The 23,841-nt window shown below is 38.8% G+C and overlaps 1 protein-coding gene across 6 annotated transcripts in view; it reads left to right on the forward strand.

The window, feature by feature from the left end:
- RGL1 (ral guanine nucleotide dissociation stimulator like 1) overlaps positions 1-23,841 on the forward strand; it is a 297,516-nt gene that overhangs the window by 80,693 nt on the left and 192,982 nt on the right. For all 6 annotated transcript variants that reach the window (XM_017848080.1, XM_017848077.1, XM_017848082.1 and 3 more), the window contains exon 2: positions 22,101-22,264. In XM_017848080.1, coding sequence (XP_017703569.1) covers positions 22,133-22,264 — 132 coding nt within the window. In that variant the 5' untranslated portion in view covers positions 22,101-22,132. The remainder of the gene's footprint in view (positions 1-22,100; positions 22,265-23,841) is intronic.

The following is a 23,841-nucleotide window of genomic DNA, read 5'->3' on the forward strand; positions in this document are numbered from 1 at the left end:
AGGATTTTAAAAGGAGCTGTATTGCCTTTTTGAAAAAAATCTAGAAAACCCCCCGCCCCTCTTTTATAATGACCCTTTTGAATGAAACTTAATTTAAAAAATTCCAGGACAAGGGATAAATTAGTCACTAGAATGTGATTTCCATGTGCTATAAATATTCATATTCTCCCAAAATTCCTTTGTTCAAATCTAATTCTCAATGTGATGGCATTTGGGAGTGGGGCCTTTTGGAGGTAATTAGTTCATGAGGGCAGAACTCTCATGAATGGGATTAAAGACATTATAAAAGAGGTTCCACAGAGGTCCCTTCTACCATGTGAGGTCACAGGGAGAAAGCACTGTCTGTGAACCAGAAGATGGGTTTTCACCAGACACTGAATCTACCAGAGCTTTGATCTTGGACTTTCCAGCCTCCAGAACTGTGAGAAATCATTTCTGTTGTTTATAAGCCATTCAGTTTATAATCTTTTGTTATAGAAGCCCTACTGAACTAAGATGCCATGAATGTAGAGATTTTGCATATTTTATTCACTGCTATATCCCCAGGCCCTAGATATGATCTGACATATATTTAAGGTGCTTAATAAGTATTTGTTTAATGAATGAATCAATCGAAAAAGGGCTATAACCTCCTATTAGAAGTGATCTCTGGGTATTGGCTCATGCTTGCCTTTTGGGATCATCTGCATGGATGTCATAAGTGCTAAAATCTTAAGCCACAAGAAATATGGACTTGTTTCCACCACAGTGATTTTCTGTGAAATCACTACCCAAAGATTTTTCACCCTTTCCAAAAATATTTTTTGAATGAATACATGTCCTGGGTGGGGAAGTTTTTTCCTCTTATTGGGCAGACATTTATTTTCTTATTTCATTTATTATTTCATGCAGATGTCCTCTGTGTTGTTAACTTAACCCTACTACTGGGTTTTTCATTTTTTTGCATTTGAATCATACTCAAACCCATGCCAGAGAACAATGCAGTTCAGCTTTCTGATGACTATGTACAGTTTTTGCAAGGTGGTCTATCTTGTCCTTTTTAAAACTGAGGACTAATTTAGTATAAAAGATCATTTAGAGAAACTATTCCATCTATTCTAGCTTTGCCAGCATACACAGAAACACCCAATGCCACACAATCACCGAAATGAGAATCACATACCAGGATTAAGGGAAGATGATGCTTTTGATGAGACATTAGTGAACAAATAGAATTTTAGAATCAGTGATAATCTCTGCCTCATTATGTAATGTAAGCCCCTTGATTTGTACCTGAGGAAATCAAAGCCCTGCTGAGCACAAAGTAAGGCTGTGTGAGAACTGGAGTTAAGACTTACGCCCTCTGACTGACAGTAAATTCTTTCCATAGTACTGTCACAGCATGCCACAGGGAACAAGTGTCTTTTTATCTTTTAATAACTATGTATCAAATACTTAAGGCCAGAAAGAAGAGTATAGATGTTAACAGTTTTGATATTTGCACTCTACTAGCACCCGGCCACCTGAAAGAGCTTGATGGGCTGGCACCAGTGAGTCTTGGAGAGTACGTGAAGACCTGCTGCTCACAGGGTGTGAACTGGGAGTTGGAGGCAGTCTGGTGCAGGTGGAAAGGCATTGAACTGGGGTGGAGTGAGGAAGCTTGGGTTCTGATCCTGATCGAGCCATTGCCATGCTGTATGTATTTTACCTTGTTTAGTCCTAATTACCATCCCTACTAGGTAGGTATGGGTTATTCTTATTTTAGGAATGAGGAAACCAGGACTTAGAAAGGTTAGGAAACTTGTTTAAATTAAGGTCACACAGGCTAATAAGTGGCAGAGCTTCATTTGAACCCCAGCCTATATAATACTACCCAAAAGTTACTGCCCAATTTCCCTCTCTGAGCCTCACTGAAAAGAAAATGTTCGGATGATCTCTGACTTTCCTTCCAGGTCACAAATTCTAGAGTTTTTACATTTGATCTTGGCTTTTTTTTAAGTGATGTTTGGCTTTGGAGATTTAGTCCACCCCTCTTTCCTCCCTCGCTGTTGGTGAACTGATTGTTATATAGATTTTCACACATCTGTCTCCCAGGAGAGTGTGCTAAGAGGACCACTGGAGACTGCAGAAGTTTGTTTCTTTTAGGTGTAAACCTTGTTTCTCAGGGTACTGTGCTTTTACTAGCATCTTAAATAATTAGGTGACAGAGACTATTAACACTTTATTTTCACATAACACCAAATAACTAAGAATTGCTATTATTTTTCCAATTAGCCCATGCAATCCTTAGCTCATAGATCAAACCATTATCTTCAGATTCATATTAGTCTCCATTACCCATAGAAACAGAACCCAATTGAGACCTATATCTATATCTATACCTATATCTTTCTATAACTATAAATGTAGAAAGGGAGGGAGGGAAAGATGGAGAAAGAAACTGTAAGGAATTGGCTCATGTGGTTATGGAGGCTATGTCCTAGGATCTGTAGTTGGCAAGCTGGAGACTCAGGAGAGCTGATGGTGTAGTTCTAGTCCAACTCTGAAGGCCTGAGAACCAGTAGAGCTGATAGTGCAAGTTCTAGTCTGGGGACAGGACTGAAGGCAGAAGACTAATGTTCCAGCTCAAAGACAATGAATGGATTGGATGAGGCTCACCCACACTGGGGTGGGCAATCTGCTTTACTCAGTCTGCCAATTCAAATGTTAATCTTATCTAGAAACACTCCCACAGACATACCCAGAACGATGTTAAACCAACTATCTGGATACCACATAGCCTAGCCAAGTTGACAAATAAATTAACCATTACAATATACTAGAACTATTATGTTTCTACGCTTCAAGAGGTGTTGAAGTGACTCAGTCGATCTAAGGGGAAAAAGGTGATATGCTATTAAAAATATAAACACAGAAAAAAACTCTGTTTTAGTCAGGGTAAGCTAACTGTTATAACAAATAAACTCCAAAATCTGTACTGGCTTAATCATAAAAGAAGTTTATTTCTTGCTTGTTACAAAGTACTGATCAAGTTACCAGGTCAGCAGAGTCCCTGCTAAAAGAGGCCTCTTCCATCTCTAATCTGTAGCTTCTGAAGTCAGCCCAAATGTTGTCTTCATCTTAACCAGCTGGGAGGAGAAAAGAGCATGGAGAAGTGCCACATGAGAGGATTTTATGAGCTAGGCCAGAAATGGCCCAAGTCTTTTCTGTCACATTCTTTTGCATGGAACTCAGTCACATGGCTGCACCTAACTGTTCAGGGGCAGCTGGAAAACGTAGTCCCTGGCTGGGCAGCCCATATCCCAGCATGTCTCTAAATTTTCAGAGAATAGCTAGCTGTCCACTATACCCTGTGTGAAGAATCAGATCTGAATTCTGGAATTGGCTTTCTTATTAACTGGTTGGCGATCTTTTCTTATCTGTAAAATGTAAAAGCTGGTTGATATCCCAAATATCTTCGTGCTCTGGAATTCTATGGCTCTGTTTTGTTCTTTAAAAGAAAATGTTCCATGTGAAGACAGCTAGTTCTTTGCCTGGATGCAGTGAAAGTCCTGGTTCATGCAGCAAACTTTGTCTCGTGTAGGACTTAATACTGGCAAATCAGGGAACCAAGTCTGGGGGCTCTTTTGAGCCTGTACTGGATAAGTTATTATTCATTGGGCATAGTAAGCATTGATTCATGGTTGGTAGTTCACTGTATTTGTAGGGTTCTTCTAAGTGGGGTGTGTCCCTAGCTCACATGAAGATTTTCCAGAGGGTTAGGTGTTACAGCCAGCATTTTTTAGAGGATGAGTTATCTTTAATTTTGATATGTACCTACTCCTAAACTGATCAAAGAACATCTACAATGAAAGAGTTTTGTTAGTTTTTCTTTCCCACCTCCCCATTCACAATTGGGTTTCTCTACCTTTACAAACAGAAGTCTACTGCTTACTCAGCCTGCGTCTTACATAGTTCATTGTTACAAGTGTAGAAACCTCTAGGGCACCAAAGTGATTTTTTAAAGTATGTGTCATTTATATTCAAGATATTAAACATACTTTCTCCATCTGGCACATTAAAGAGTGTATTTATAATAAAAGTTTTGCTTTTTATGTTTAGTAATAATTTGTGAAAAGTGTATATAGTTATGTTGTTTTGATCAATTATGTACCACTTATAATTGAGAATACAGCTCAGTAAAACATTATTTAACTTATAGCCTTATAGTGACAGAAACTTAAAATTTTTTTATTTATATTTGATACTTTTAAATTTAAAACTATTTTGCCCTGAGAGAAAATTCTATAGCAAAGGTGAAACAGAAATACAATTTCAAGAAGCTAAAGGAATGACTGTGTACTCGGGTGATGACTTAGATTTCGCCCTTGTGGCGGATAAACCAGTGGAGGAGACATAAACAAGTAAATTAGCAAAAGTGCAAGATAATTTTAGATCATGATAAATGCTATGAAGAAGGTAAGCAGGAGGGTGGTCAAAGACAGCCTTTCAGAGGAAGTGGCATTTGGTGTGAGCACAGAAGAGGTCTTCTCTCCTCTTGAGCAAATACATCCTCTCAGGTTGGGGCATGGATATGGTGGAAGGGAAGCAGAGCTTATTTCTGTTAAAGAGAGCTTGTTCATGGCTGGGCGCGGTGGCTCACGCCTGTAATTCCAGCACTTTGGGAGGCCGAGACAAGTGGATCACAAGGCCAGGAGATGAAGACCATCCTGGCGAATATGGTGAAACCCTGTCTCTACTAAAAATACAAAAAATTAGTCGGGCGTGATGGCGGGCGCCTGTGGTCCCAGCTACTTGGGAGGCTGAGGCAGGAGAATTGCTTGAACCTGGGAGGTGAAGGTTGCAGTGAGCCAAGTTAGCGCCACTCCACTCCATCCTGGGTGACAGAGGGAGACTCGGTCTCAAAAGAAAAAAAAGAGAGCTTGTTTATGTGCATTTTAAATGGATGCTGATGGACATCAAATTGCTGTGGTATTTATATTCCCACTGGATACATCTAAAGGAATGATGTAAGTTTATGATATTTAAAATATTTCAATAGTTCCATACACTATAAATTATATAATTTGCAAATATTTAAACTTATAATGAAAATTTTTCATGTCAACCTAAAATGTATAAGTGGTAAATAGTTTATTAAAATGTTTTTGGGGATACATGAGCAAAGGACTTTCAAAACCACTGACATAGTAGCTTAGAATATGGGCTTTGAGTTTAGGCTGCTTAAGTTGGAATCCTGGATCCACTACTACTGGTTGTGTGAAGAAGGGTCAGTTCTGTGAGCAACAGCATCTGAATCTGTAAAACAGTACTGTAATCCCAGCACTTTGGGAGTCTGAGGTGGGTGGATCACAAGGTCAGGAGTTCAAGACCGGCCTGACCAACATTGTGAAACCCCGTCTCTACTAAAAATAAAAAAAAACTACCCGGGCATGGTGGCACATGCCTGTAATCCCAGCTACACAGGAGGCTGAGGCAGGAGAATTGCTTGAACCCAGGAGGCGGAGGTTGCAGTAAGCCGAGATCTTACCGTTTCACTTCAGCCTGGGCAACAGAGTAAGACTGTCTCAAACAAAACAAAACAAAACAAAAAACAAAAACAAAAAAAGCACCTAAGAAGGAGGAAATTTGAAGTGTAAATAAGATAATGCATGTAAAGTGCTAATCTCACAATAAGGGCTGAACAATGTTTTCTATATTAGCAACATTATAACTTTGCTCTCAACTGTATAGTGCTGATTGAACTCTATTATCTTTCATAGGGTGGTAGAGCAGGCTGAAAGGTAAATTGTGAAATCCAGCCCTTTGCTGAACTGGAGTAGCACTTAGGGGCAAACTACAGTATTCATTTCATTCCTTCCTACTTGCCTTATGTGTTATTGATTGACATTCATTCATTCATTGATAGTCCAAGTTGAGTATATTTTGAAACACCTGCTGAGCAGGCCTGCACCTTGATTACAGTGTGGTCTCTTCTGCTCCTTGTAGTTCACTGAAGTCATTCCAAGGAAATTACAGATTTTCCTTCTCTCTCTGTGCCCATGTATTTCTAGAGTGTAGGGAGATGCAATCTAGAGAAGAGTACTTGGTTTCTCCCTGAGGACAAGCTGATGGTACTGGCTGTGTCTCCTGAAGTCCTTGCTGAGGCTTCCTCCTTTGTTCTGCCAAGGCCTTAGGGCCTTTGTGTGACACAACTGGGGATTACGAGGAAGACGTAAATATTTGCAAAGTGTGTTCTGTAGAATGTTAAAAAAAATAGAAAAAAATTAAAGGCCAGGTGCAGTGGCTCACGCCTGCAATCCCAGCACTTTGGGAGGCCGAGGCAGGTGGATCACCTGAGGTTAGGAGTTCGAGACCAGCCTGGCCAACATGGTGAAACCCCATTCCTATAAAAATACAAAAATTAGCTGGGCATGGTGGCGCATGCCTGTAATTGCAGCTACTCAGGGGGCTGAGGCAGGAGAATTGCTTGAACCCTGGAAGCAGAGGTTGCAGTGAGCCGAGATTGTGCCACTGCACTCCAGCCTGGGCAACAGAAGGAGACTCTGTCTCAAAAAAAAAAAAAAAAAAAAAAAGAAAAGAAAAAAAAATTGCAAAGGAAAGGGGACCTTGAGAGCAAGTTAACATGGTCTGGTGGGGTGAAAAGAAGAGAAGCTGAATGAAGGTGGCATTAGAAGGAGAGAGGATTTAAAATTATTGAGGGAGGTATGATTAAAGAAACTGGAAGATGAAGGGAAAGGATGGTAGAAAAATTAGCCTTAAAAAAATAGAGTCTGCCAAAAGCAAAAGGAAGGATTCACTAAGATATATAGCAGAAGGAAAATTATGAAATGAAGTAAAGGAAAAATACAGCTGATGAATCACCAGGGAGTTATAGCAAGGCCTTAAAAATCATTAATGGAAAGTTTAATGCCAGAATATTAGAGTAAAAAGATAGCTTGGAAGTACAGTTTGTCTGTGCCTGGCTCCTAAAAAACACCACAGAACAGCCAATCCTTTGCCTCTGGCACCCACACAGCATATGTGCCCTGAAGTGAAACCTTTCATACCATCCCTAAACTCCCCAACAATCTTCAATAAAAGATGTGCAAACCAAAAATGAAATATATAAAAAACATAATACATGATAACCAAGTAATGTTTATCCTAGGAATACAAGGTTGCTTAATATTAAAAAATTAATGAATGTAGTTCATCTTATTGTCATAATGGGACAAAAACCGTATCATAATTTCAATAAATGCAGAAAAGCCATTTGATAAAATTAACATCCATTACATATTATCATATTATACTGTGGTAATCTTCCAGTAAACTAAGAATAGAAGGGAACCTCCTCAGTCTGATAAAAGGCTGATGATGGCATATTTTTATGACTATACTAAAAACTACCAAATTTTACACTTTAAGTGTTTGAATTTTATGGTATGTGAATTATTAAACTGTTTTTTAAAAAGAACTGTTGCTAACTTAGTATTAAACCTGAATGCTTTTGCCTTAAGATCAAAAAGACAAGGATGGTCACCCTCTCCACTTTTCAACATTCTATTGAAGACTCTTGCCAGGGCAGTAAGACAGGGAAGAAAAATAAGAGGCATATAGGCTAAAGAGCTACAAGTAAAACTATCTTTATTCACAGATGACATGATCAAGCATGCAGCAAATCTTCATGAATCTACCACAAACTAGTAGAACTAATAAGTGATTTTAGCAAGATTTCAGGATGCAAAGTTAATTGTATTTCTATATATTAGCAATAAACAAATGGAAATGGAAATTTAAAAAAAGACTATTATTTGCAATAACATCTCAAAGCATGAAATACATGAGTATGATGATGAATTTTGTGTATTAGCTTGACTGGGCTATAGGGTACCCAGGTTTCTGGTTAAACATTACTTTTGGGTATGTCTATGAAAGTATTTCTGGATGAGATGAACATTTGAATGGGTAGACTGAGTAAAACAGGTTGCCTTCTCCAGTGTGTATGAGTCTCATCTAATCCAATTCATTGGAAGCCTGAATAGAACAAAAAGCAGGGAAAGGGAGAATTTCCTCTCTCTCTCTGTTTTCAAGCTGGGACACTGGTCTCCTGCAGTCAGACTGGAACTTATACCATTGGCTCCTTAGGTCTTTGGACTTGAACTGGAATGTATATCATCAGTTTTACTGATTCTCAAGCCTTTAGACTTGGATTAGAATTTACACTGTTGGTTCTTCTGGTTCTTAGGTATAAGGACTTGGACTGGAAGTTCACCATCAGCTCTCCTGTGTTTCCAGCTTGCAGATGGCAGATGGTGTGACTTCTCAGCCTCCATAATTACATTAGCCAATTCCATATATATAGCCAATTTATACACATATATAGTTGGTTCTGCTCCTCTGGAGAACCCTGACTACTCCAAAGGGGTTAAATTAAATAAAATATATGTTAAAACCCCTACCCTGAAAACTGGAAACATCTCTATGTGAAATTTAAGAATATCTAAATGAATTGATTTATGATGTTTGTAGATTGGAAGACCTGAAATTGTTTGTGATTTCAGTTCCCCAAATTGGTTTATAGATTTGATGACATTCCAGTAAAAATCCAAACGGATTTTCTTATAGAAATTTTCAAGCTGTTTCTAAAACCTAAATGCTTAGAACAGCCAAAACAATTTTGAAAAAGAACAAAGTTAGAAGACTTAAACTTACTGGCTTTAACACTTACTGTAAAGATACAGCAATCAAGTTGGTGTGTTATTGGCATAGTTTTGACACATATATCAATGAAACACAATCGAGAACCCAGAAATAGACCAGCATGTGCATGGCCAATTGATTTCTAACAAAGATGCCAAAGTAATTCAATATGGAAAGGATTATCTTTTCAACAAATTGTCTCGAACAACTTGTTATCTACATTTAAATAAATTAACATCAACCCTTACTTTATGGTATACAACTGGATTATAATCTTAAATGTAAATGTTAAAACTATAAAGCTTCTGGAAGAAATTTTATAACCTTCAGGTAGGAAAAGATTTCTTAAATAGGACACAAAAAAGCATAAACATAAAAAATATAAAAAATTTATAAATTGGACTACATCAAAATTTAAAACCCCTGTTTATAAGAAAATGCAAATGCAAAGGCAGACCTGAGATGGAGAAAATATATGTGTGTGTGTGTATACTATTTAATTAGGACTGATATCTAGAATATATAAAGAACTCTTTCAACTCACTGATAGAACCAATTATAAAGTCAATAAAATGGACACATTTGAACAAACTTTACCAAAGAAGATACACAGAGAGCCAATATATCCATGACTAGATGCTCAATATAATTCATCATTAGGGAAATGAAAATTGCAACCACAATGTGATATCACTACACATCCGTTAGAACATTAGAGTGGGTAAAATTAAAAGGACCCCAACTAACTGTTGATGAGGATATGAAACCACTGAGATTTTCCTGCATACACCGCTGATGGGAATGTAAAATTGTACCACCACTTTGAAAAACAGTTTTGGCAGTTTCTTATAAAGTTAAACATACACTTACCATATGATTCAGCAGTTCTACTCTTAGGTGTTTATCCAAGAGAAATGAAAGCATGTGTCCACAAAAAGAATCGTACACAAGAGTTATTTCACTTTATTTAAAGTAACCCAAACTGGAAACAACACAAATGTCCATCAGCAGGTGAATGCATACATAAAATGTTTAACAATGGAATACTACTTAGCACTAAAAAGGAATAAACTATTTGAATATGTACCAACATAGATGAGTCTCAAAATAAATGTGGTAAGTGAAAGAAATCAGACTGAATAAAATGTAGATATTGTATGATATTCAATATAAACCTCTAGAAAAGAAAAACTTAGCATATATTTATAGAAAGCAGGTTCATGGTTGCCTGGGGCCAGTGATAGGGTGAAATCGGCTGGGAAGGGGCTTAAGAGAATGACCTTTTGAAATAATGGAAATGTTCTAATCTTGACTTTAGCGGTGGTAACATGGATGTGTACTATTTGTCAAAAGTCATAGAATATACCCTTAACATGAGATACGTAAACTATCCCTCATTAAAATTGTGCTTGTATGTAGCAGTTGCTGTTTTTGAGGGGCAAGGTCTTGAATTCAGTAAAGAGAAACATTATAAAGGTGTTGACAATTTCTCCATAGTATGAAGCCTGTTCCATATTGGGCACTGTGTCAGGTGTTCCTGTGACTCTTGGCTGTGATACAAAGCAACTTCCCCCTTAAAAACTGGCTAAGACCAAGAGCCAAGGTTCCCTCCTAGAAGTCCCAAGCTGGACCTAGAGGAAGGTGCTAACACGGTCTGTTTCAGCCACAGGTCTCTTTCAGAGGACCACAGAACTCACTGCCTTCCCTCTCTGAGATAATGGAGTGAGTGTGTTAGGTTGGCTCAGTGGCTCAGACTAAAGCGTCAGGGACTCCTATGTTTAAAATTGATGTCACTGCTAATGTACTGCTTGAATGTATCTAAGCCCCTGTCTTTCTATTTCAATTTCCTCTGTGGTTGCGTGAAACCAACTATGGCAGTCCATTATACATGGAAGGCCAGTGTTGCCAGATTTTAATTTGTAGAGTACAGAACATAATTTTGACTAATTGGTCCAGTAGGAACTAGAGTAGAATCTAAACAACTCTGGAGGTCTGTGGCAATGAAACAGGGAAGGAGGGAGAGATTTAATCAACCTTCACCCAGGCAGGCTGTTGACAGATTTCTAGGCTGACTTAATTAATGTACTTATTTCTCAGGTAAGACCTCAAAACTATTTGGATCTAATTTCACTATACTTCATCCTGTTCATGATATTATGCTTTCAAAGTAACAAGCCTTAAATTCCTTTTAAGGACACACAAAAGAGTAAAACACACTATCTTTTTGTCCCGTCTGAAGTGGAGAAATGGAGTGGGTGCATAGAAGTTGTAACTCTGAGTCCACTTAAGTTTTGCTAGTGTATAGGTCATTTTTCAGTACACAATGAAGTTAACAATTAGTATCTTTGTGGTATCCAGAAACAATGTCAACCAAAATTGGAGCAATGAACCTGAGAACTGAATTCATTTGAGCTATAAATCATAAGCCCATCAATCTCTAGAGCAGAAGCAAAAGTGAAGTCATTGAATATTATAATAGATTCCATATGTGTTTTAAAGAAGGCTTAAAAATAACGACTTACAGGTTACCATATTTCTGGGGCAAAATTTACATATGTGAATAAGAAGTGAAATAACCGACTATCCAATTTTGCTTCTGTTTTCTGCCACTTCTTTTTAATAGTGGAATATTTATTTAGCTCTTGAAGGGCAGAGCAGAGGAACTGTGACAGGCACTAGAGAATGTGGAGGAACTGACAAAACAGAATATGAAGGGAGGTAGAAGAAACTGACTCTCAGCTTTGGTAGAAAAGGTAGCACAGATAAGGAAGCACAAATTTCAGATAAGCCTCTTGGCCTTTCCCTGATACCTTATTGCAGAGAGTTCGTGTTTCTCCTTAAGCATTAAAGTTAGAAAGCCAAATAGTAACATGGCCACAATTCTGTGAAAATTTTGAAAGGCCGTGACAAAATGAAAATGAAAGCTTCGTTCTGAGTCAGACAGATCTGTTTTCAAATTTGGACCCTGCTCTGTGACCTTGGGCAATTCACTTAATTTCTCTGAGCTTCAGTTTCATCAGGATGGGGAATTAATACTTACCTCAAAGAGCACTTGGTGTAATACACTTGTGTATTTCTCTCTTCATAACAACTATCCTATCATTTTGAAGTATAATCTGTCATTTTGAAATGTATCTCTTTCTTCTCATATGATTGTAGACTTCCCAGGAATTGAGATGAAGAACTCTCAGCTCAAGGGCTGATTGGTGGAGAACACAGGCTTATTTATCTTTATTTTGCCCTGCCCCATACACACTTGGCACAATAATTAGGCGATAGCTACGTAAAACGTTAGGGACTTCTTCCCTCCTGTGACAGCGTGGTGCTAGGTGAGATTTAACCAAACTACACGGCATGCCCCTGCAAATTTGCCATCTTGTTATATGGCCCATTAACCCTCCAGCTAGAAGTCTCTGTTTCTAAATCTATTTCTAAACCTCCAGCTAAATCTATATTTGCATGATTGCTATTACACTAAGGTGTCAGAAGGCAAGACACAATCTTAGTTCAGTTTACACTTTGGTTTATTGGAAATAGCAAGGTCAATCTGTGGCAATGAAAAAAATGGAAAGTCCTGTAAAAGTTTAAGGAGGGAAGAATAAAAGGAAGAGAAAAGAAACTGTAACCCAGTTGGAATGAAATGGCAACACAGAATGAAATGATCCTCTTTCCCCCCAAGACAGATGTTGGCATGGATTTCATATGGACTCTGAAACTAAAGCTGACACCCAACTGAGTGCTCAAGCCCTACATTCCATCCACCCTTCATTTGTTAGTATCGAAATTGAGGCACTTCACAAACTTGGCTATCGAATACTGTATGTGTGTGGAAAAGGGCCAGATAAAATGGGCCAATTAGAACACAGCCACATCTGTCAAAACTCTAACCCTTAACCTTAGTGAAAATATAATCTAGGATCAAACACAGAAGCCCTGCAGATGTACACAAGTCATTTAATGCAGCCCTTGGAAAGACTGTGATGAATGGCTGGTGCTATTGTGAAGGCCTGATGAGAAAGCCAGGCTTGGTTTTGCTAGGAATATTTGCAATTTTAAAGAAAAAAATAGGTTCTAATTGAGTAACTATTGAATGTATCCCAGTAATGTCCTTCCCATAGGCTGAGTTGAAAATACTCTGACTCTGTTGCTATGCAAAGCAGTTTCCAAACATGTTTTGAAAACTTGTTTGAAATTTGCGAGTAGAATTTGGTTTTCAAAGGCTTCATTTAGGCTTAAAACCTTTTGGTTCACTCTAGAATAATGCGAGGGTTTCATCTTGAATGGACTATCGAGGGTAAATTCAACAGCTGCTTCTCCTCTGATACATATTTATGAATGCAGGATGCATTCTCTATGGTACAGTACACCCTCACAGAGCTCTGAGTAAGAGGAAAAAAACATGGAAACAATTTTTTTTTAATGTTGGAGTGTCCTTACAGGGTTTGCTAAAGGACAAATGGGTCTCTCATTAAAAATAGGGATTGTATCTTCTCTAGTATACAAGGATCGTGACCAACACAACAGTTTTTACTGAATTTACTGATAAAAATGTCACTATATTATGTCAAGCTCAAGTCTTTGGGAGGGATTTTTAGGATTCTGTAAGATATGGCTTTGACTTTGCATTCGCTTTTGGGCACCAGGTCATCAGGGAAAAGTCACAAGATCTATGCAAAAGGCAGTGTCAGGAAGCAGCATCTCTTGCGGTTTCCCCTTGGTTTCATTGTCCCTGTGTTCATGTGTTCATCTGGGGTATTGAGTCTTTGATCCTACATGTGAAAAGTTTGCCATGTTGAGCCAGTAGTATAACTCCCTCTAACCAAGGCACATAGCTTCTGCCGTCTACCTGCTGGATGAGTATTAGACCAATTCCTTTGTCCTTAGCACCACTTACAAGGATTTATTCCCATTCCGGAGGATTTATTCCCATTCAGAGAAGAAACAGCATAGTTAGATGGGAATAAAATTGCTGCTCTGTATATAAAGCTTCTTGCACCTAGTTAATCTAGCAACCTGGTGTTTTGGTCTTCAGCACTAACTAGATCATTATGATGTGACACTAATCAAAGAGTCTTCTGTAATGGGATAAGGTGTTATCTGATCAAATGAAGGAGGATGATATTTGGCAGTATACGGTATATGTGAAAATCATGGTGTCCTTGCTACTTAGAGACTGTGAGAGGGGATAAGGATTGGCTCAGAGCCAGCTCACTCTACATGCTCTCCCAGAAGTGTTTTCTTGAAAGAGTTTTTCCCCATTGGGACCTTCCATTTTCCTCTGGCTTAGTAAAGTGACTGTAATTAAATAGATTCAACTTCTGTTTATGGTGAAGTAAAAGATTGAGAACAGATTGCTCTTTAACCTGAAATGTGGAAGGGCTAGTCTATTTGGAAGCTAGTTAAAATGATTTTGTGTATTAACTGGTAAACTCAACAGATGTTTTCTCCCCTGAATATAACATTTCTAGATCTTCGCATTCCTCCCATGAGAAGTCCACTTCTGAATCCTTTCGAGAGCTCAGATTCCTAGGAGCTCAGATTCTTGAACATCTGCATGATGTTATTTTGTACGTGGAACACTGAGTGTTAAAGGATAGCAGTGGAGTGGAGTGGTGAGGGCACGGCTCTGGGTCAGGATAACCGGAGAGAAACCCTAGGGCTTATTCCATAATCTCTCTTGATTTGAGCTTCTGAGGATAAACTGAGGCTTGTGATATGCTAGCCCAGTACCTGGTGTAGTGAATATTGAATGCACTGTGGGGGAGGGGATCGTGTTGTCAATGTTCCTGCTGTTATTGTTGAGACCTAAAGGATTGCTATGACCTAAATCAGCTTAATTTCCTTCAACTTGATAAAAATTAGCCTGTGGCTATTGAACTGGATGATGCTCTCCTAATGGTTTTTGCATTTTGCCTTTATTCACTCAGTTAAAGCTGGTGTTTACAGAATTGTGAAACATTTGAGCCTGGGACAGTCATGTGATTTACAGTTTTGTCTCGTTTCATACTTTCCAGCAACATAATTACTGAACTTTTTATCATAATAAAAATATAGGCCATAAAAAAGGCAGTCCCCTGGAATTCCCTCTATCTCTCTTAGAATGCTAAAGGGTATTTTTTGTGATCTCAGTTCTGTTCTGTTTAGGTATCCTCTCCCTCCCCCACGTCTGTCTTTGCAGATTTGTGACCAGACGGCTGCACTGAATGGAGACCAGGAAGGGAGCCCAACTGTTTTCCTTGTGTTGGCTCTCTGTGCCGAGCAGGGATTGTTGAGCAAAGCAGGGATTGCTGAGCAGCGTTTCTCTAGGGAGGGTCACAGGGTAGTACAAACCCACTCTGGATTTTTCTTTTTTTTTATTATTAAAAACTTTTGCCAAATACTATCAGTAAGGAGGAGAAAGTATGCGGTTTGAAGACCGGTTGGACGAGTCTTTTAAAATATCAACTGGAATAAAGCAGGAATGCCTTGCACTTCTTTAATTTTCTACATTTAACAGGAGACAGTTGCTCCCAGAGTCACTTCTAACTCCACAGACAGTATTGTGCAACTTTGCTCAGCATTCAGGGAGACACTATATAATTAAAATTCCTTTGAAAATGGTTGCCCAATGATTGACATTTATTCCAAAATACATGATCATGTTGAATGCTGAATTCCTTCTTCCAGTAAATTTTCTTTAATAAAACAGTAAAAAATCTATTTTTTAAAAGGGTAATGGAGTTTTGTAAAAAATTGAAGCAGTGCAACAAACGTGTGTCTAATCTTGCTCTTAAAGAGCTGGCAGGCTAGCAGGGGAGACCAGAGTAAGTTATGGAAAGCAAAGAAAGCAATACTCAGGATATAACTGAGTTGCCTTATATAGATAGACTTGAAATGCTGCTGAGATTCCAAAGAGGAAGAGATAATAGGAATCGGTTTCTCTCTTACCTCCTAGTACATTGACTTATACCTCCAGTTCAAACACAAGCAACGTTTAGTATTACTACGAAATAATCTGATGGGCTTCCTTTCTCAGGGCAGTAGGAATCTCTCTCTCTGCTGTGGCTTTCTGGGGTCCTTCCTTTCTGATGTCTGTCTGTGCCCCAGTTTCCATTTTCATATGGTAATCTTCAATTCTGGATAGCTGGTTCTCTCTGTGTTCTCAGAAGAAATAGACTAGTGAGATCACTATAATGCCCCCTCCACAATGAGGAGGTTACATCTTGAGACCTTCTTGGATCCCGCAATTTGTAGATATCACAATAGCAATCATGGTTAGAGAAGTCTACCATCAAACCAGGAGTTAGATGCTAAGGATGAGTGAGCATGTCCAAATACCAGCTTTAAAAAGCCTTGGCACACTTACAATTGACTACATGTCAGAGAGTTTTGGGTTATCTCTGAATAGTCAAAGCCCTGATATTGTACACACGAATGTAAAGGGGCTATTTTAATATCATGCTGTTTGTTTGACTTTTGAGTAGTGAATGCATAATATGGGACTAAGTACAATATGTGAGTGAAACACTGAAATCACCTTTCACTGTTCTGTTTAGTGGTTTGGAGCCTTCAGTTCTTCTGGAAAAACAATTCAATGCACATTAGTTTTGCTTTCTACATTTGAGGGAGGTGAATGCTTTATTTTTATAACTGTAAGAGGGCTCAGCAGTCTTGTAGCCCTATTCATATTGAAGATGAGGACACTGAGGCTAAGAAAGGTGAAATGGCTTGCTTAATTGTTACACAGAGAATTAACTGTAGCTTCATGATTTTAACTCAGGTCTTGTGACTAGAATTTCAGTGCACTTTACATTATGCAGTTCTGAACCTTTGAGTAAAACTAAAATGCAAAGACTGCTCTTGATGGCCTTCTAGGTGGAAGAGTTGAAGATAGTAGGAGATAAAGATAAACAAACCTATCTTATCTGGACAGAACCTCAGCTCATTAGGAAGAGGAATGAGGAAGAGAGAATGTAGGAGGAAAGAAATGCTAGAAAGACAAATAATCATGGCAAGGGACTGGAACAGGGTAAAGGCCAGACATTTTCAAGATTAGAAGAAATCTGAGTTGAGTTTGAAAAACTGAAAGATTTCTTCAGGTAGAAGCAAAAGGGAAGTAAGCAGAAATGTTATTATTATCACATATAATGGAGTCTGCAAAGGAAGAAGAAAAGCATGACCCTAATAGATAAAGATAAGAAGCACCAAATCATTTTAGTAAGTTTCTGAATTTTAAACACTTTCTTTTCCTTCCAAAACATATTTAAAGAGGAGGGGGAGGAGAAAAAAGATAATGATTTATGAGGGATGTCTCATATGCTATTTATTATAAGAAGGAAAGTAAAATTCAATAAATTACAAACTGATTTATCAAACAAAGTTCAGCATGGAGGTTAATAAAATAAATACAGACTTGAGTGGAGTTGTGTCCTAGCACTTTCTTTTAAAGCCATGTTTCAAAAAAAGGGCATCCATGGAAGTGATGGATAATTTTTATCTGATAGCAAGAACAGGCACTAATAATGGCAAATTATTGTGTTCTTAGATTGTCATTTTAATACTTAGTTTTCAAGATTAGCCTCTGAGAAGCCGCTCATTTACTTTTGGTGCATAATGATCACTTAGGATGTGAAGCCATCAGCTGCGCCCTTTGTTATGACCGTGGAAAATGTTATGACCTCCAGTCGATGATGATTTTGGAAGGAATAGAAGAAATAAGTTATGATTACATATTGTAGATAGTATAAGCATAGTGTTAGTAAATATTTTAAAAAGAAGACTAGGCACAGTGACTCATGCCTGTAATCTTAGCACTTTGGGGAGATTGAGGCAGGAGGATCACTTGAGCCCAGGTGAGACCAGCCTGGGCAACATAGTGAGATTCTGTCTCTACAAAAAAAAAAAAAAATCTTTCCATGGCTTTCTTATCTGCAGATTGTTTCTCAGTGTCAAGCAAGCACATGTTTCTTCCATCCCACCACACTTGTCTTCCCTGTTTTAATTTTATTTCTGTGCTTCATAAGGTAGAGGCAGTGTACAATCACAATCCTTTTACAATTACAAAAAAATTCCCAAGCAATTTTCTTTTTTAATTTTTGAGAAAAATTTTGCTTTTATGTTCTCTGATCAGATTTACCTTTCTATACATACAGGTTCCTTTTTTCACCCCACTCCCAACTTAAGGCTGATTTTACTGTCAAGTGGTTTAAACAAAATTCTGTTTTGGGTATCAGGTGTTTTAAATTAAAAATTATTCAAAATTGATTTCCAAAAGAGTCCATAAGGCTTATGATATTTCGGACCAATTCTTAACTAGAACAGAAAGTTTTGCCTTTTAGGTTTCCAGTGATTTCATATTATCTGATGATTCTGTTGAAGGGCCCATATTAATGGTATTGCCTGGAGGTTGTCTTGTAACCCTTGAATATGTGTTTTAAGAAAGAAGGCAGGCCGGGTGCGGTGGCTCACGCCTGTAATTCCAGCACTTTGGGAGGCTGAGGCGGGCAGATCACCTGAGGTCAGGAGTTCCAGACCAGCCTGGCCAACGTGGCAAAACCCTGTCTCTACTAAAAAATACAAAAATTAGCTGGAGGTGGTGGCAGATGCCTGTAATCCCAGCTACTCGGGAGGCTGAGGCATGAGAATCACTTGAACCCTGGAGGCAGAGGTTGCAGTGAGCTGAGATCATGCCACTGCATTCCAGCCTGGGTGACAGAGCAAGACTCCATCTCAAGAAAAAAAAAAAAAAAAAAAAAAAAAGAAAGAAAGAAGTCAGTAGTTCAACTGTAAGATGCACCGTATATCAGAGGTTAGTGGAAAGTCTACATATGCCTCCTATTTTAATTTTAACAAATAAATGATGGCTCTGTAACATAGACTTCTAGCTCCTAAAAAGAGCTAGAAGGGAATAGGTAGGAAACCTATAATGCATGAATTGTTTAAAGAAAGTATGGAAGCTGGATGAGGTGGCTCATGCCTGTAATCCCAGCACTGTGGGAGGCTGAGGCAGGTGGATAATTTGAGGCCAAGAGTTCGAGACCAGCCTAGCCAGCATGGTAAAATCTCATCTCTATTAAAAATACAAAAATCAGCTGGGCATGGTGGCAGGCATCTGTAATCTCAGTTACTCGGGAAGCTGAGGCAGGAGAATCGCATGAACCTGGGAGTCAGAGGTTGCAGTGAGCCGAGATTGCACCACTGCACTCCAGCCTGGGTGATAGCACAAGACCCTGTCTCAAAGAAAAAAAAGAAAAGAATAAAGAAAGTATGGAATAAAATGTTAGATTTGAAGAGGAAAAGACAGGTTGGCAGCAGGACTGGCTATATTATTTGTGGGGCTCAGTGCAAAATGAAACTAGAAGGCCCCTTGTTCAAAAATTAAGAATTTTAAGGTAGCAACAGCAAAGCATTAAACAAAGCATGAGGCTCTTCTGAGCATGGGGCTCTGTGTGACTTCGTAGGTCACACACTTACAGAGCTCACCCTGGTCAGAAGTTGAGATGTCAGTAAAAAGGAAAAGGAATGATCCATTCCCTGTGGTTTTCTTACCTCTGTGCTATCCTTACCTGTGTACTCATCAGATGTGACCATATCTCAAGGGGGCACCATTGTGCCAGTGAGCTGAGACACAGACACTCTGGCTCTAGTCTATGGAGGAAGGGGCATGAGAAGGAGGTTGCATTCTACCAGTGATGGGAGAGTAGGATGGAGCTGAAGACTTTCTGAACTGATCTAGGAGAGACAGCATGAACTTGGGAACTCTGCAGCTTTCTAGCAGTGTAGTAAAGTTATTTAACCTCTCTGAATCTCATTTTTTCATTGTTGTAAAATGGTGATATCTACCTCTCAGGTTTATTGTGTGGATTACAGATAATGTGGAAAACGCCTAGCACAGTGGCTGGTATGCAGTGGAAGCTCAAGATATATTCTACATATGGTCATTTTAATAAGTGCAGGGATACACTGAGGATAAATGAAAAAGACTTCCAGTCTCAGATAGGGTGGAGGATCTCAGAATGCTTGAAGAGCCTTGTAAGAACTGGCTGCCTCTCTTGAGTCCCTCCTTAGTTCCTGAGTGCTTTGGAATGGTTTAAAACTCACAATAACATCTTCTTCCCAAACAGGGTGAGGAGCAATCTGTGGGAAGTCAGTGCACAGTAGAGTTCAGTCTTCAACACTGAAAATTTGCCAACTTTCACCCACACTGCGGAGATGAGAAAGCAGCTGTGGGCAGACAGTAGAGTAAGCTGTGAGGTCTCTGGAACACGTTACACTTACAGATGTTCCATTGTTCCCATGGGATTTCATACTTTGTCTATTTTATCCAGTTTTGTTTCCACAATATACAAAGGAGACAGCCAAAACCATTTTATGTAGTTTTCCTACTTTGTTTTGATTTATTTGTTGTTGTTTACAGTATTTCTCCAATAACAACAATGGAATTTCCTTTCCTACTAATCTGGCCTGTTTCCATTTTGCCTGTTTATTTTAATTTCCTTTTTTTGGACTGAAATCTCTACATGACTCTGCTTTGTTTATTTCCTTGTGTGTGCGTGTCAGCATCATTTATTAGTGTGTCCACTCAGAGGAACTTTGTTCATTAATTATGTAGGTTTTGTTTCCTGGTTCCTAGTGGGAGGGTATTAAGTGCTCTGTGTTTCTAAGTACTTCACGATGGTTTTGGTTATCAGTTTCTTCATCATTGCTCTCTGCAAGCAGATGGCTCACTCTCCATGGCTTAGATGGAGCATGGGAAGCCCCAGAGCAGAGAAGTAACTCTTCTGCAGATGATGATTTTCTTAAATCCACTGATCTGTCACTCCTGTCACTCATATAGGTTTCAATTTCCACTTACTTCTATTTGGGTAGTGGGTTATGTGAGCCTAACACCTGGGTTTTGCAGACATAATTCCTTGAAGACATTTCCATGAAAACCAGCCTGTTGTTAACTAATGAGCAATTCTATCTTGCGTTATAAGCTGCTTGGAGTGTGCGAGGAATGTTAGACTTATCCCTTTTTTATGAAAAACTTATAGCCCACTAAGTCAATAAAAAAGTTAAAAGGAAGAGGTAACCTGACTTTTACATCTGTTACTTGAATATGTAAGATCTGCTGCCTCCTTTTCAATGGATTGTCATGATTTACTAAATGATCGAATTAGTGGTTGGTTCATAAAACATTTATTTAGTACTTACTCTGTATATGATACTATCTCTAGTCTCAAGATGCTTATAAGACTAGAAGGGGGAAATAGAATTTAAAGCAAATAAATATAATAAGGTGTTACAGGTGACATGATAGAAGTTTGTCTAGAGTACATAGAGTAACAAAGGAGGGAGGCCTGTATTCTCTTGGGGTGGGGATTGGAGAGAAGGTGTCACAAACAAAGGCTATAGGCAACAGATGTATCTGGGGTCCATAGATACTTTCAAATGGCTGAAACAGTGGCTGAGGAGGCAGCAGTGCATGCATGAGGTGGGAGAAAGGAGGTGGAGGAAGCCAGACATAAAGATCCTTGGATGCTGCGTGAAGGAATTTGGGTTTCATGCTTTAGGAAAAGTTTTAGGTAGATGGAACATCAGTAACAGTTTTGCTTTTTAGATCAATTACACCAAGAATAGACCCAAAGAGATCTGAATGGAGGCAAGGAGACTCTTATGATAGTATGGGACTGAGCCAGGCAAGATATGATGAGATTCTGAACAAGCCAGTGGCGAATGGAAAGATGTCAAAGAGGTAGACCTTGTAAGATTGGCATCAATTTTTAAATAATATCTTCCAGAAACTGTTAGTGAAACCAAGGCCCAAGAAAGTGCACAGCCAGTGAATATCAAAGGAATCTTCCTCTGCTTTCATTGCAGTTTAGAAACACAATTATTGTGGCATTTCAGGCACTATGTTGTAATATATCATATTGTTAATACTTGTTTACAATCTTTCTGCCCTGAGGCTCTAAGCTTCTTAAGGTTAAGAGGCAAACTCCTGAATTATTTGTGTATGCCTAGCATGGAGCCTCATATACACAAGTACATAATAGATGTTTGAAGAGTAAAATTCTTGACATCATAGCCAGTGCTTCTTCCACATGAAGCACTTGGCATGGAAATATGAAAACATCACTCAGGTTTGCCTGACAGCCACCCATTTCCATCTCTCCCCCTGAGAGCGCCAAAGCCAAGTGATAAGCAAGTGTAACAGGCAGATGATGGCTTGCACTTTGCTTTAAAATTTGTACCAGTTTGCCATTATCAGAATGCATTCTTACCTCCCAAAGCCTGCATTAAGATACCAATAATGAATATTTAGAATATAAAAGTGGCCATAAAAGTTGATGCCTATTATGATACTGTCTTTAACGGTCTCACTAGTCATAAGTCAAGCATGATAATTTGCTTCCATGTCTCTCTTAATGTTACTCATTGTTTTAATCTGGATCACACTTTATTCTTCCACACAGATCCGTAATGCCTCCTGCCTGCCTCTTTCAAGATGGAGGTGAAACCTGTGGGAGAACCTACTCAGGAGGTGTCTAAATTCAAACTTTCCACCAAGGTAGAAAGCACGGGACACTGGCTGGTGGAAGATCATGCTAGAATATGGGAAGTTTTAAAGACAGAGGAGGTAAGATGACTCTAAATGACACAGTTGGTGAAATACTGGATTTGTTCATACCTGAGACTATAATTCTCTGTGTAGCCAGCACCACAGGTCAGCTTGGCAAATCTTTATTCAGGTGCTGTAGGTGTAGCCATGACTGGAGAACAAGTCAGTCAGGAGCATGTCCTTTGCACATTAATGACTGCACAGTGATTCAGGCCAAGGAGGCTACACTGAAAGCCAACACTTAAAAAATGGTGATCTAAGGCTCATACACATGTAATCTGCACTTTAGCTTCAGATATCAGCAGTCAGTATAGCTGCGGGTATCCTGTTAGCTACATTCTTTCTCAAGGCTGCCCTTCCGTGACTTCCCTCTCTCAAGCTTATTGTTGTTGAAGTTTCATTTGACTTATATAAAATGCTGCTATTTGTGTGTGTATTTGTGGTGTGTGTGTGAGAGAGAGAGAGAGAAAGATAGAGGGGACAGGGAGAGAAAGAGAGAGAGAGAGAGAGAGAGAGATGCTCTTATTCTTTCAAAGGAAATTATAAATTAAAGCTTTTATTTTTATTATGCATTAGAGGTAAAATCATACATAATGGCAAGATATTGAAAACCATTTCCATATAGGCATGAAGAGGTATAAAAGGAAGATTGGAAAAGAGAATGGAATTATTAACCAGATCATGGAAAGGCCTAACTTCCCTGAGCTTGGGTTGTGCACATCTTATCAGCTCAGCAAATAAAATGAAAGCTAGAAGTTTGTATGTTTTTGTTTTTTAGAGACAGGATCTTGCTCTTCTGTCTGGGCTAGAGTGCAGTGAGTGGCACAGTCATAGCTTACTGCTGCCTGGAACTCCTGGGCTCAAGCAATCCTCCTGTCTCAGGCTCCCAAGTAACTAGGACTACAGGCCACACACCACCACATCTGGATAATATTTAATTTTTTTGTAGAGATGAGACTCTCGCTATGTTGCCCAGGCTGGTCTTGAAGCCCTAGCCTCAAGCAATCCTCCTGCCTCTGCCTTCCAAAGCACTGGAATTACAGGTGTGAGTGACTGTGCCCAGCCCCAAAAGCTAGAGGTTTTAATACATGGGAAAGAGCATCTCAGAGAGAGGTACCAATGCAAGAACTTCAAAACAACTGAGGTAGTATAGAAATGTAATAGGGAAAACAGACAACACTTTGTCAATGGTATTTTGGCTACCAGAAAGACCAGCAGCTATTTTCTGAGAGGCTTACCTGGGTGATATTCATTATCTTGGGTAGTTGTCTAGGGTCTGGTCCTTAGCTTATATGCTTGGAAATTTTATTTTCTCATGTATCCAACAGAAATTTCTGGGGAAAACTCACATGAATTAATATGTAAAAAGAAAATGGCAATTCCTTAATTGATAAAGACAAATAGAAGAGTTTTATCTTCTGAAATACTCAAGTTAAAATGTTTAGTATACATTCTCCTTGTAGGCAAACCAAATGGAAATCAAATAATGCTGAGAAAGTTTATTCCTAAGGATCGAATCATAACAAGTGGAAATATATAAATTCCTTGTTTGACAGCATGAGGCTAAGTATATTGGTATGGCTCTTTGGTTCCAA

The sequence above is a fragment of the Rhinopithecus bieti genome, unplaced genomic scaffold, assembly GCF_001698545.2.
Source record: "Rhinopithecus bieti isolate Rb0 unplaced genomic scaffold, ASM169854v2 scaffold_27006, whole genome shotgun sequence".
Lineage (NCBI taxonomy): Eukaryota > Metazoa > Chordata > Mammalia > Primates > Cercopithecidae > Rhinopithecus > Rhinopithecus bieti.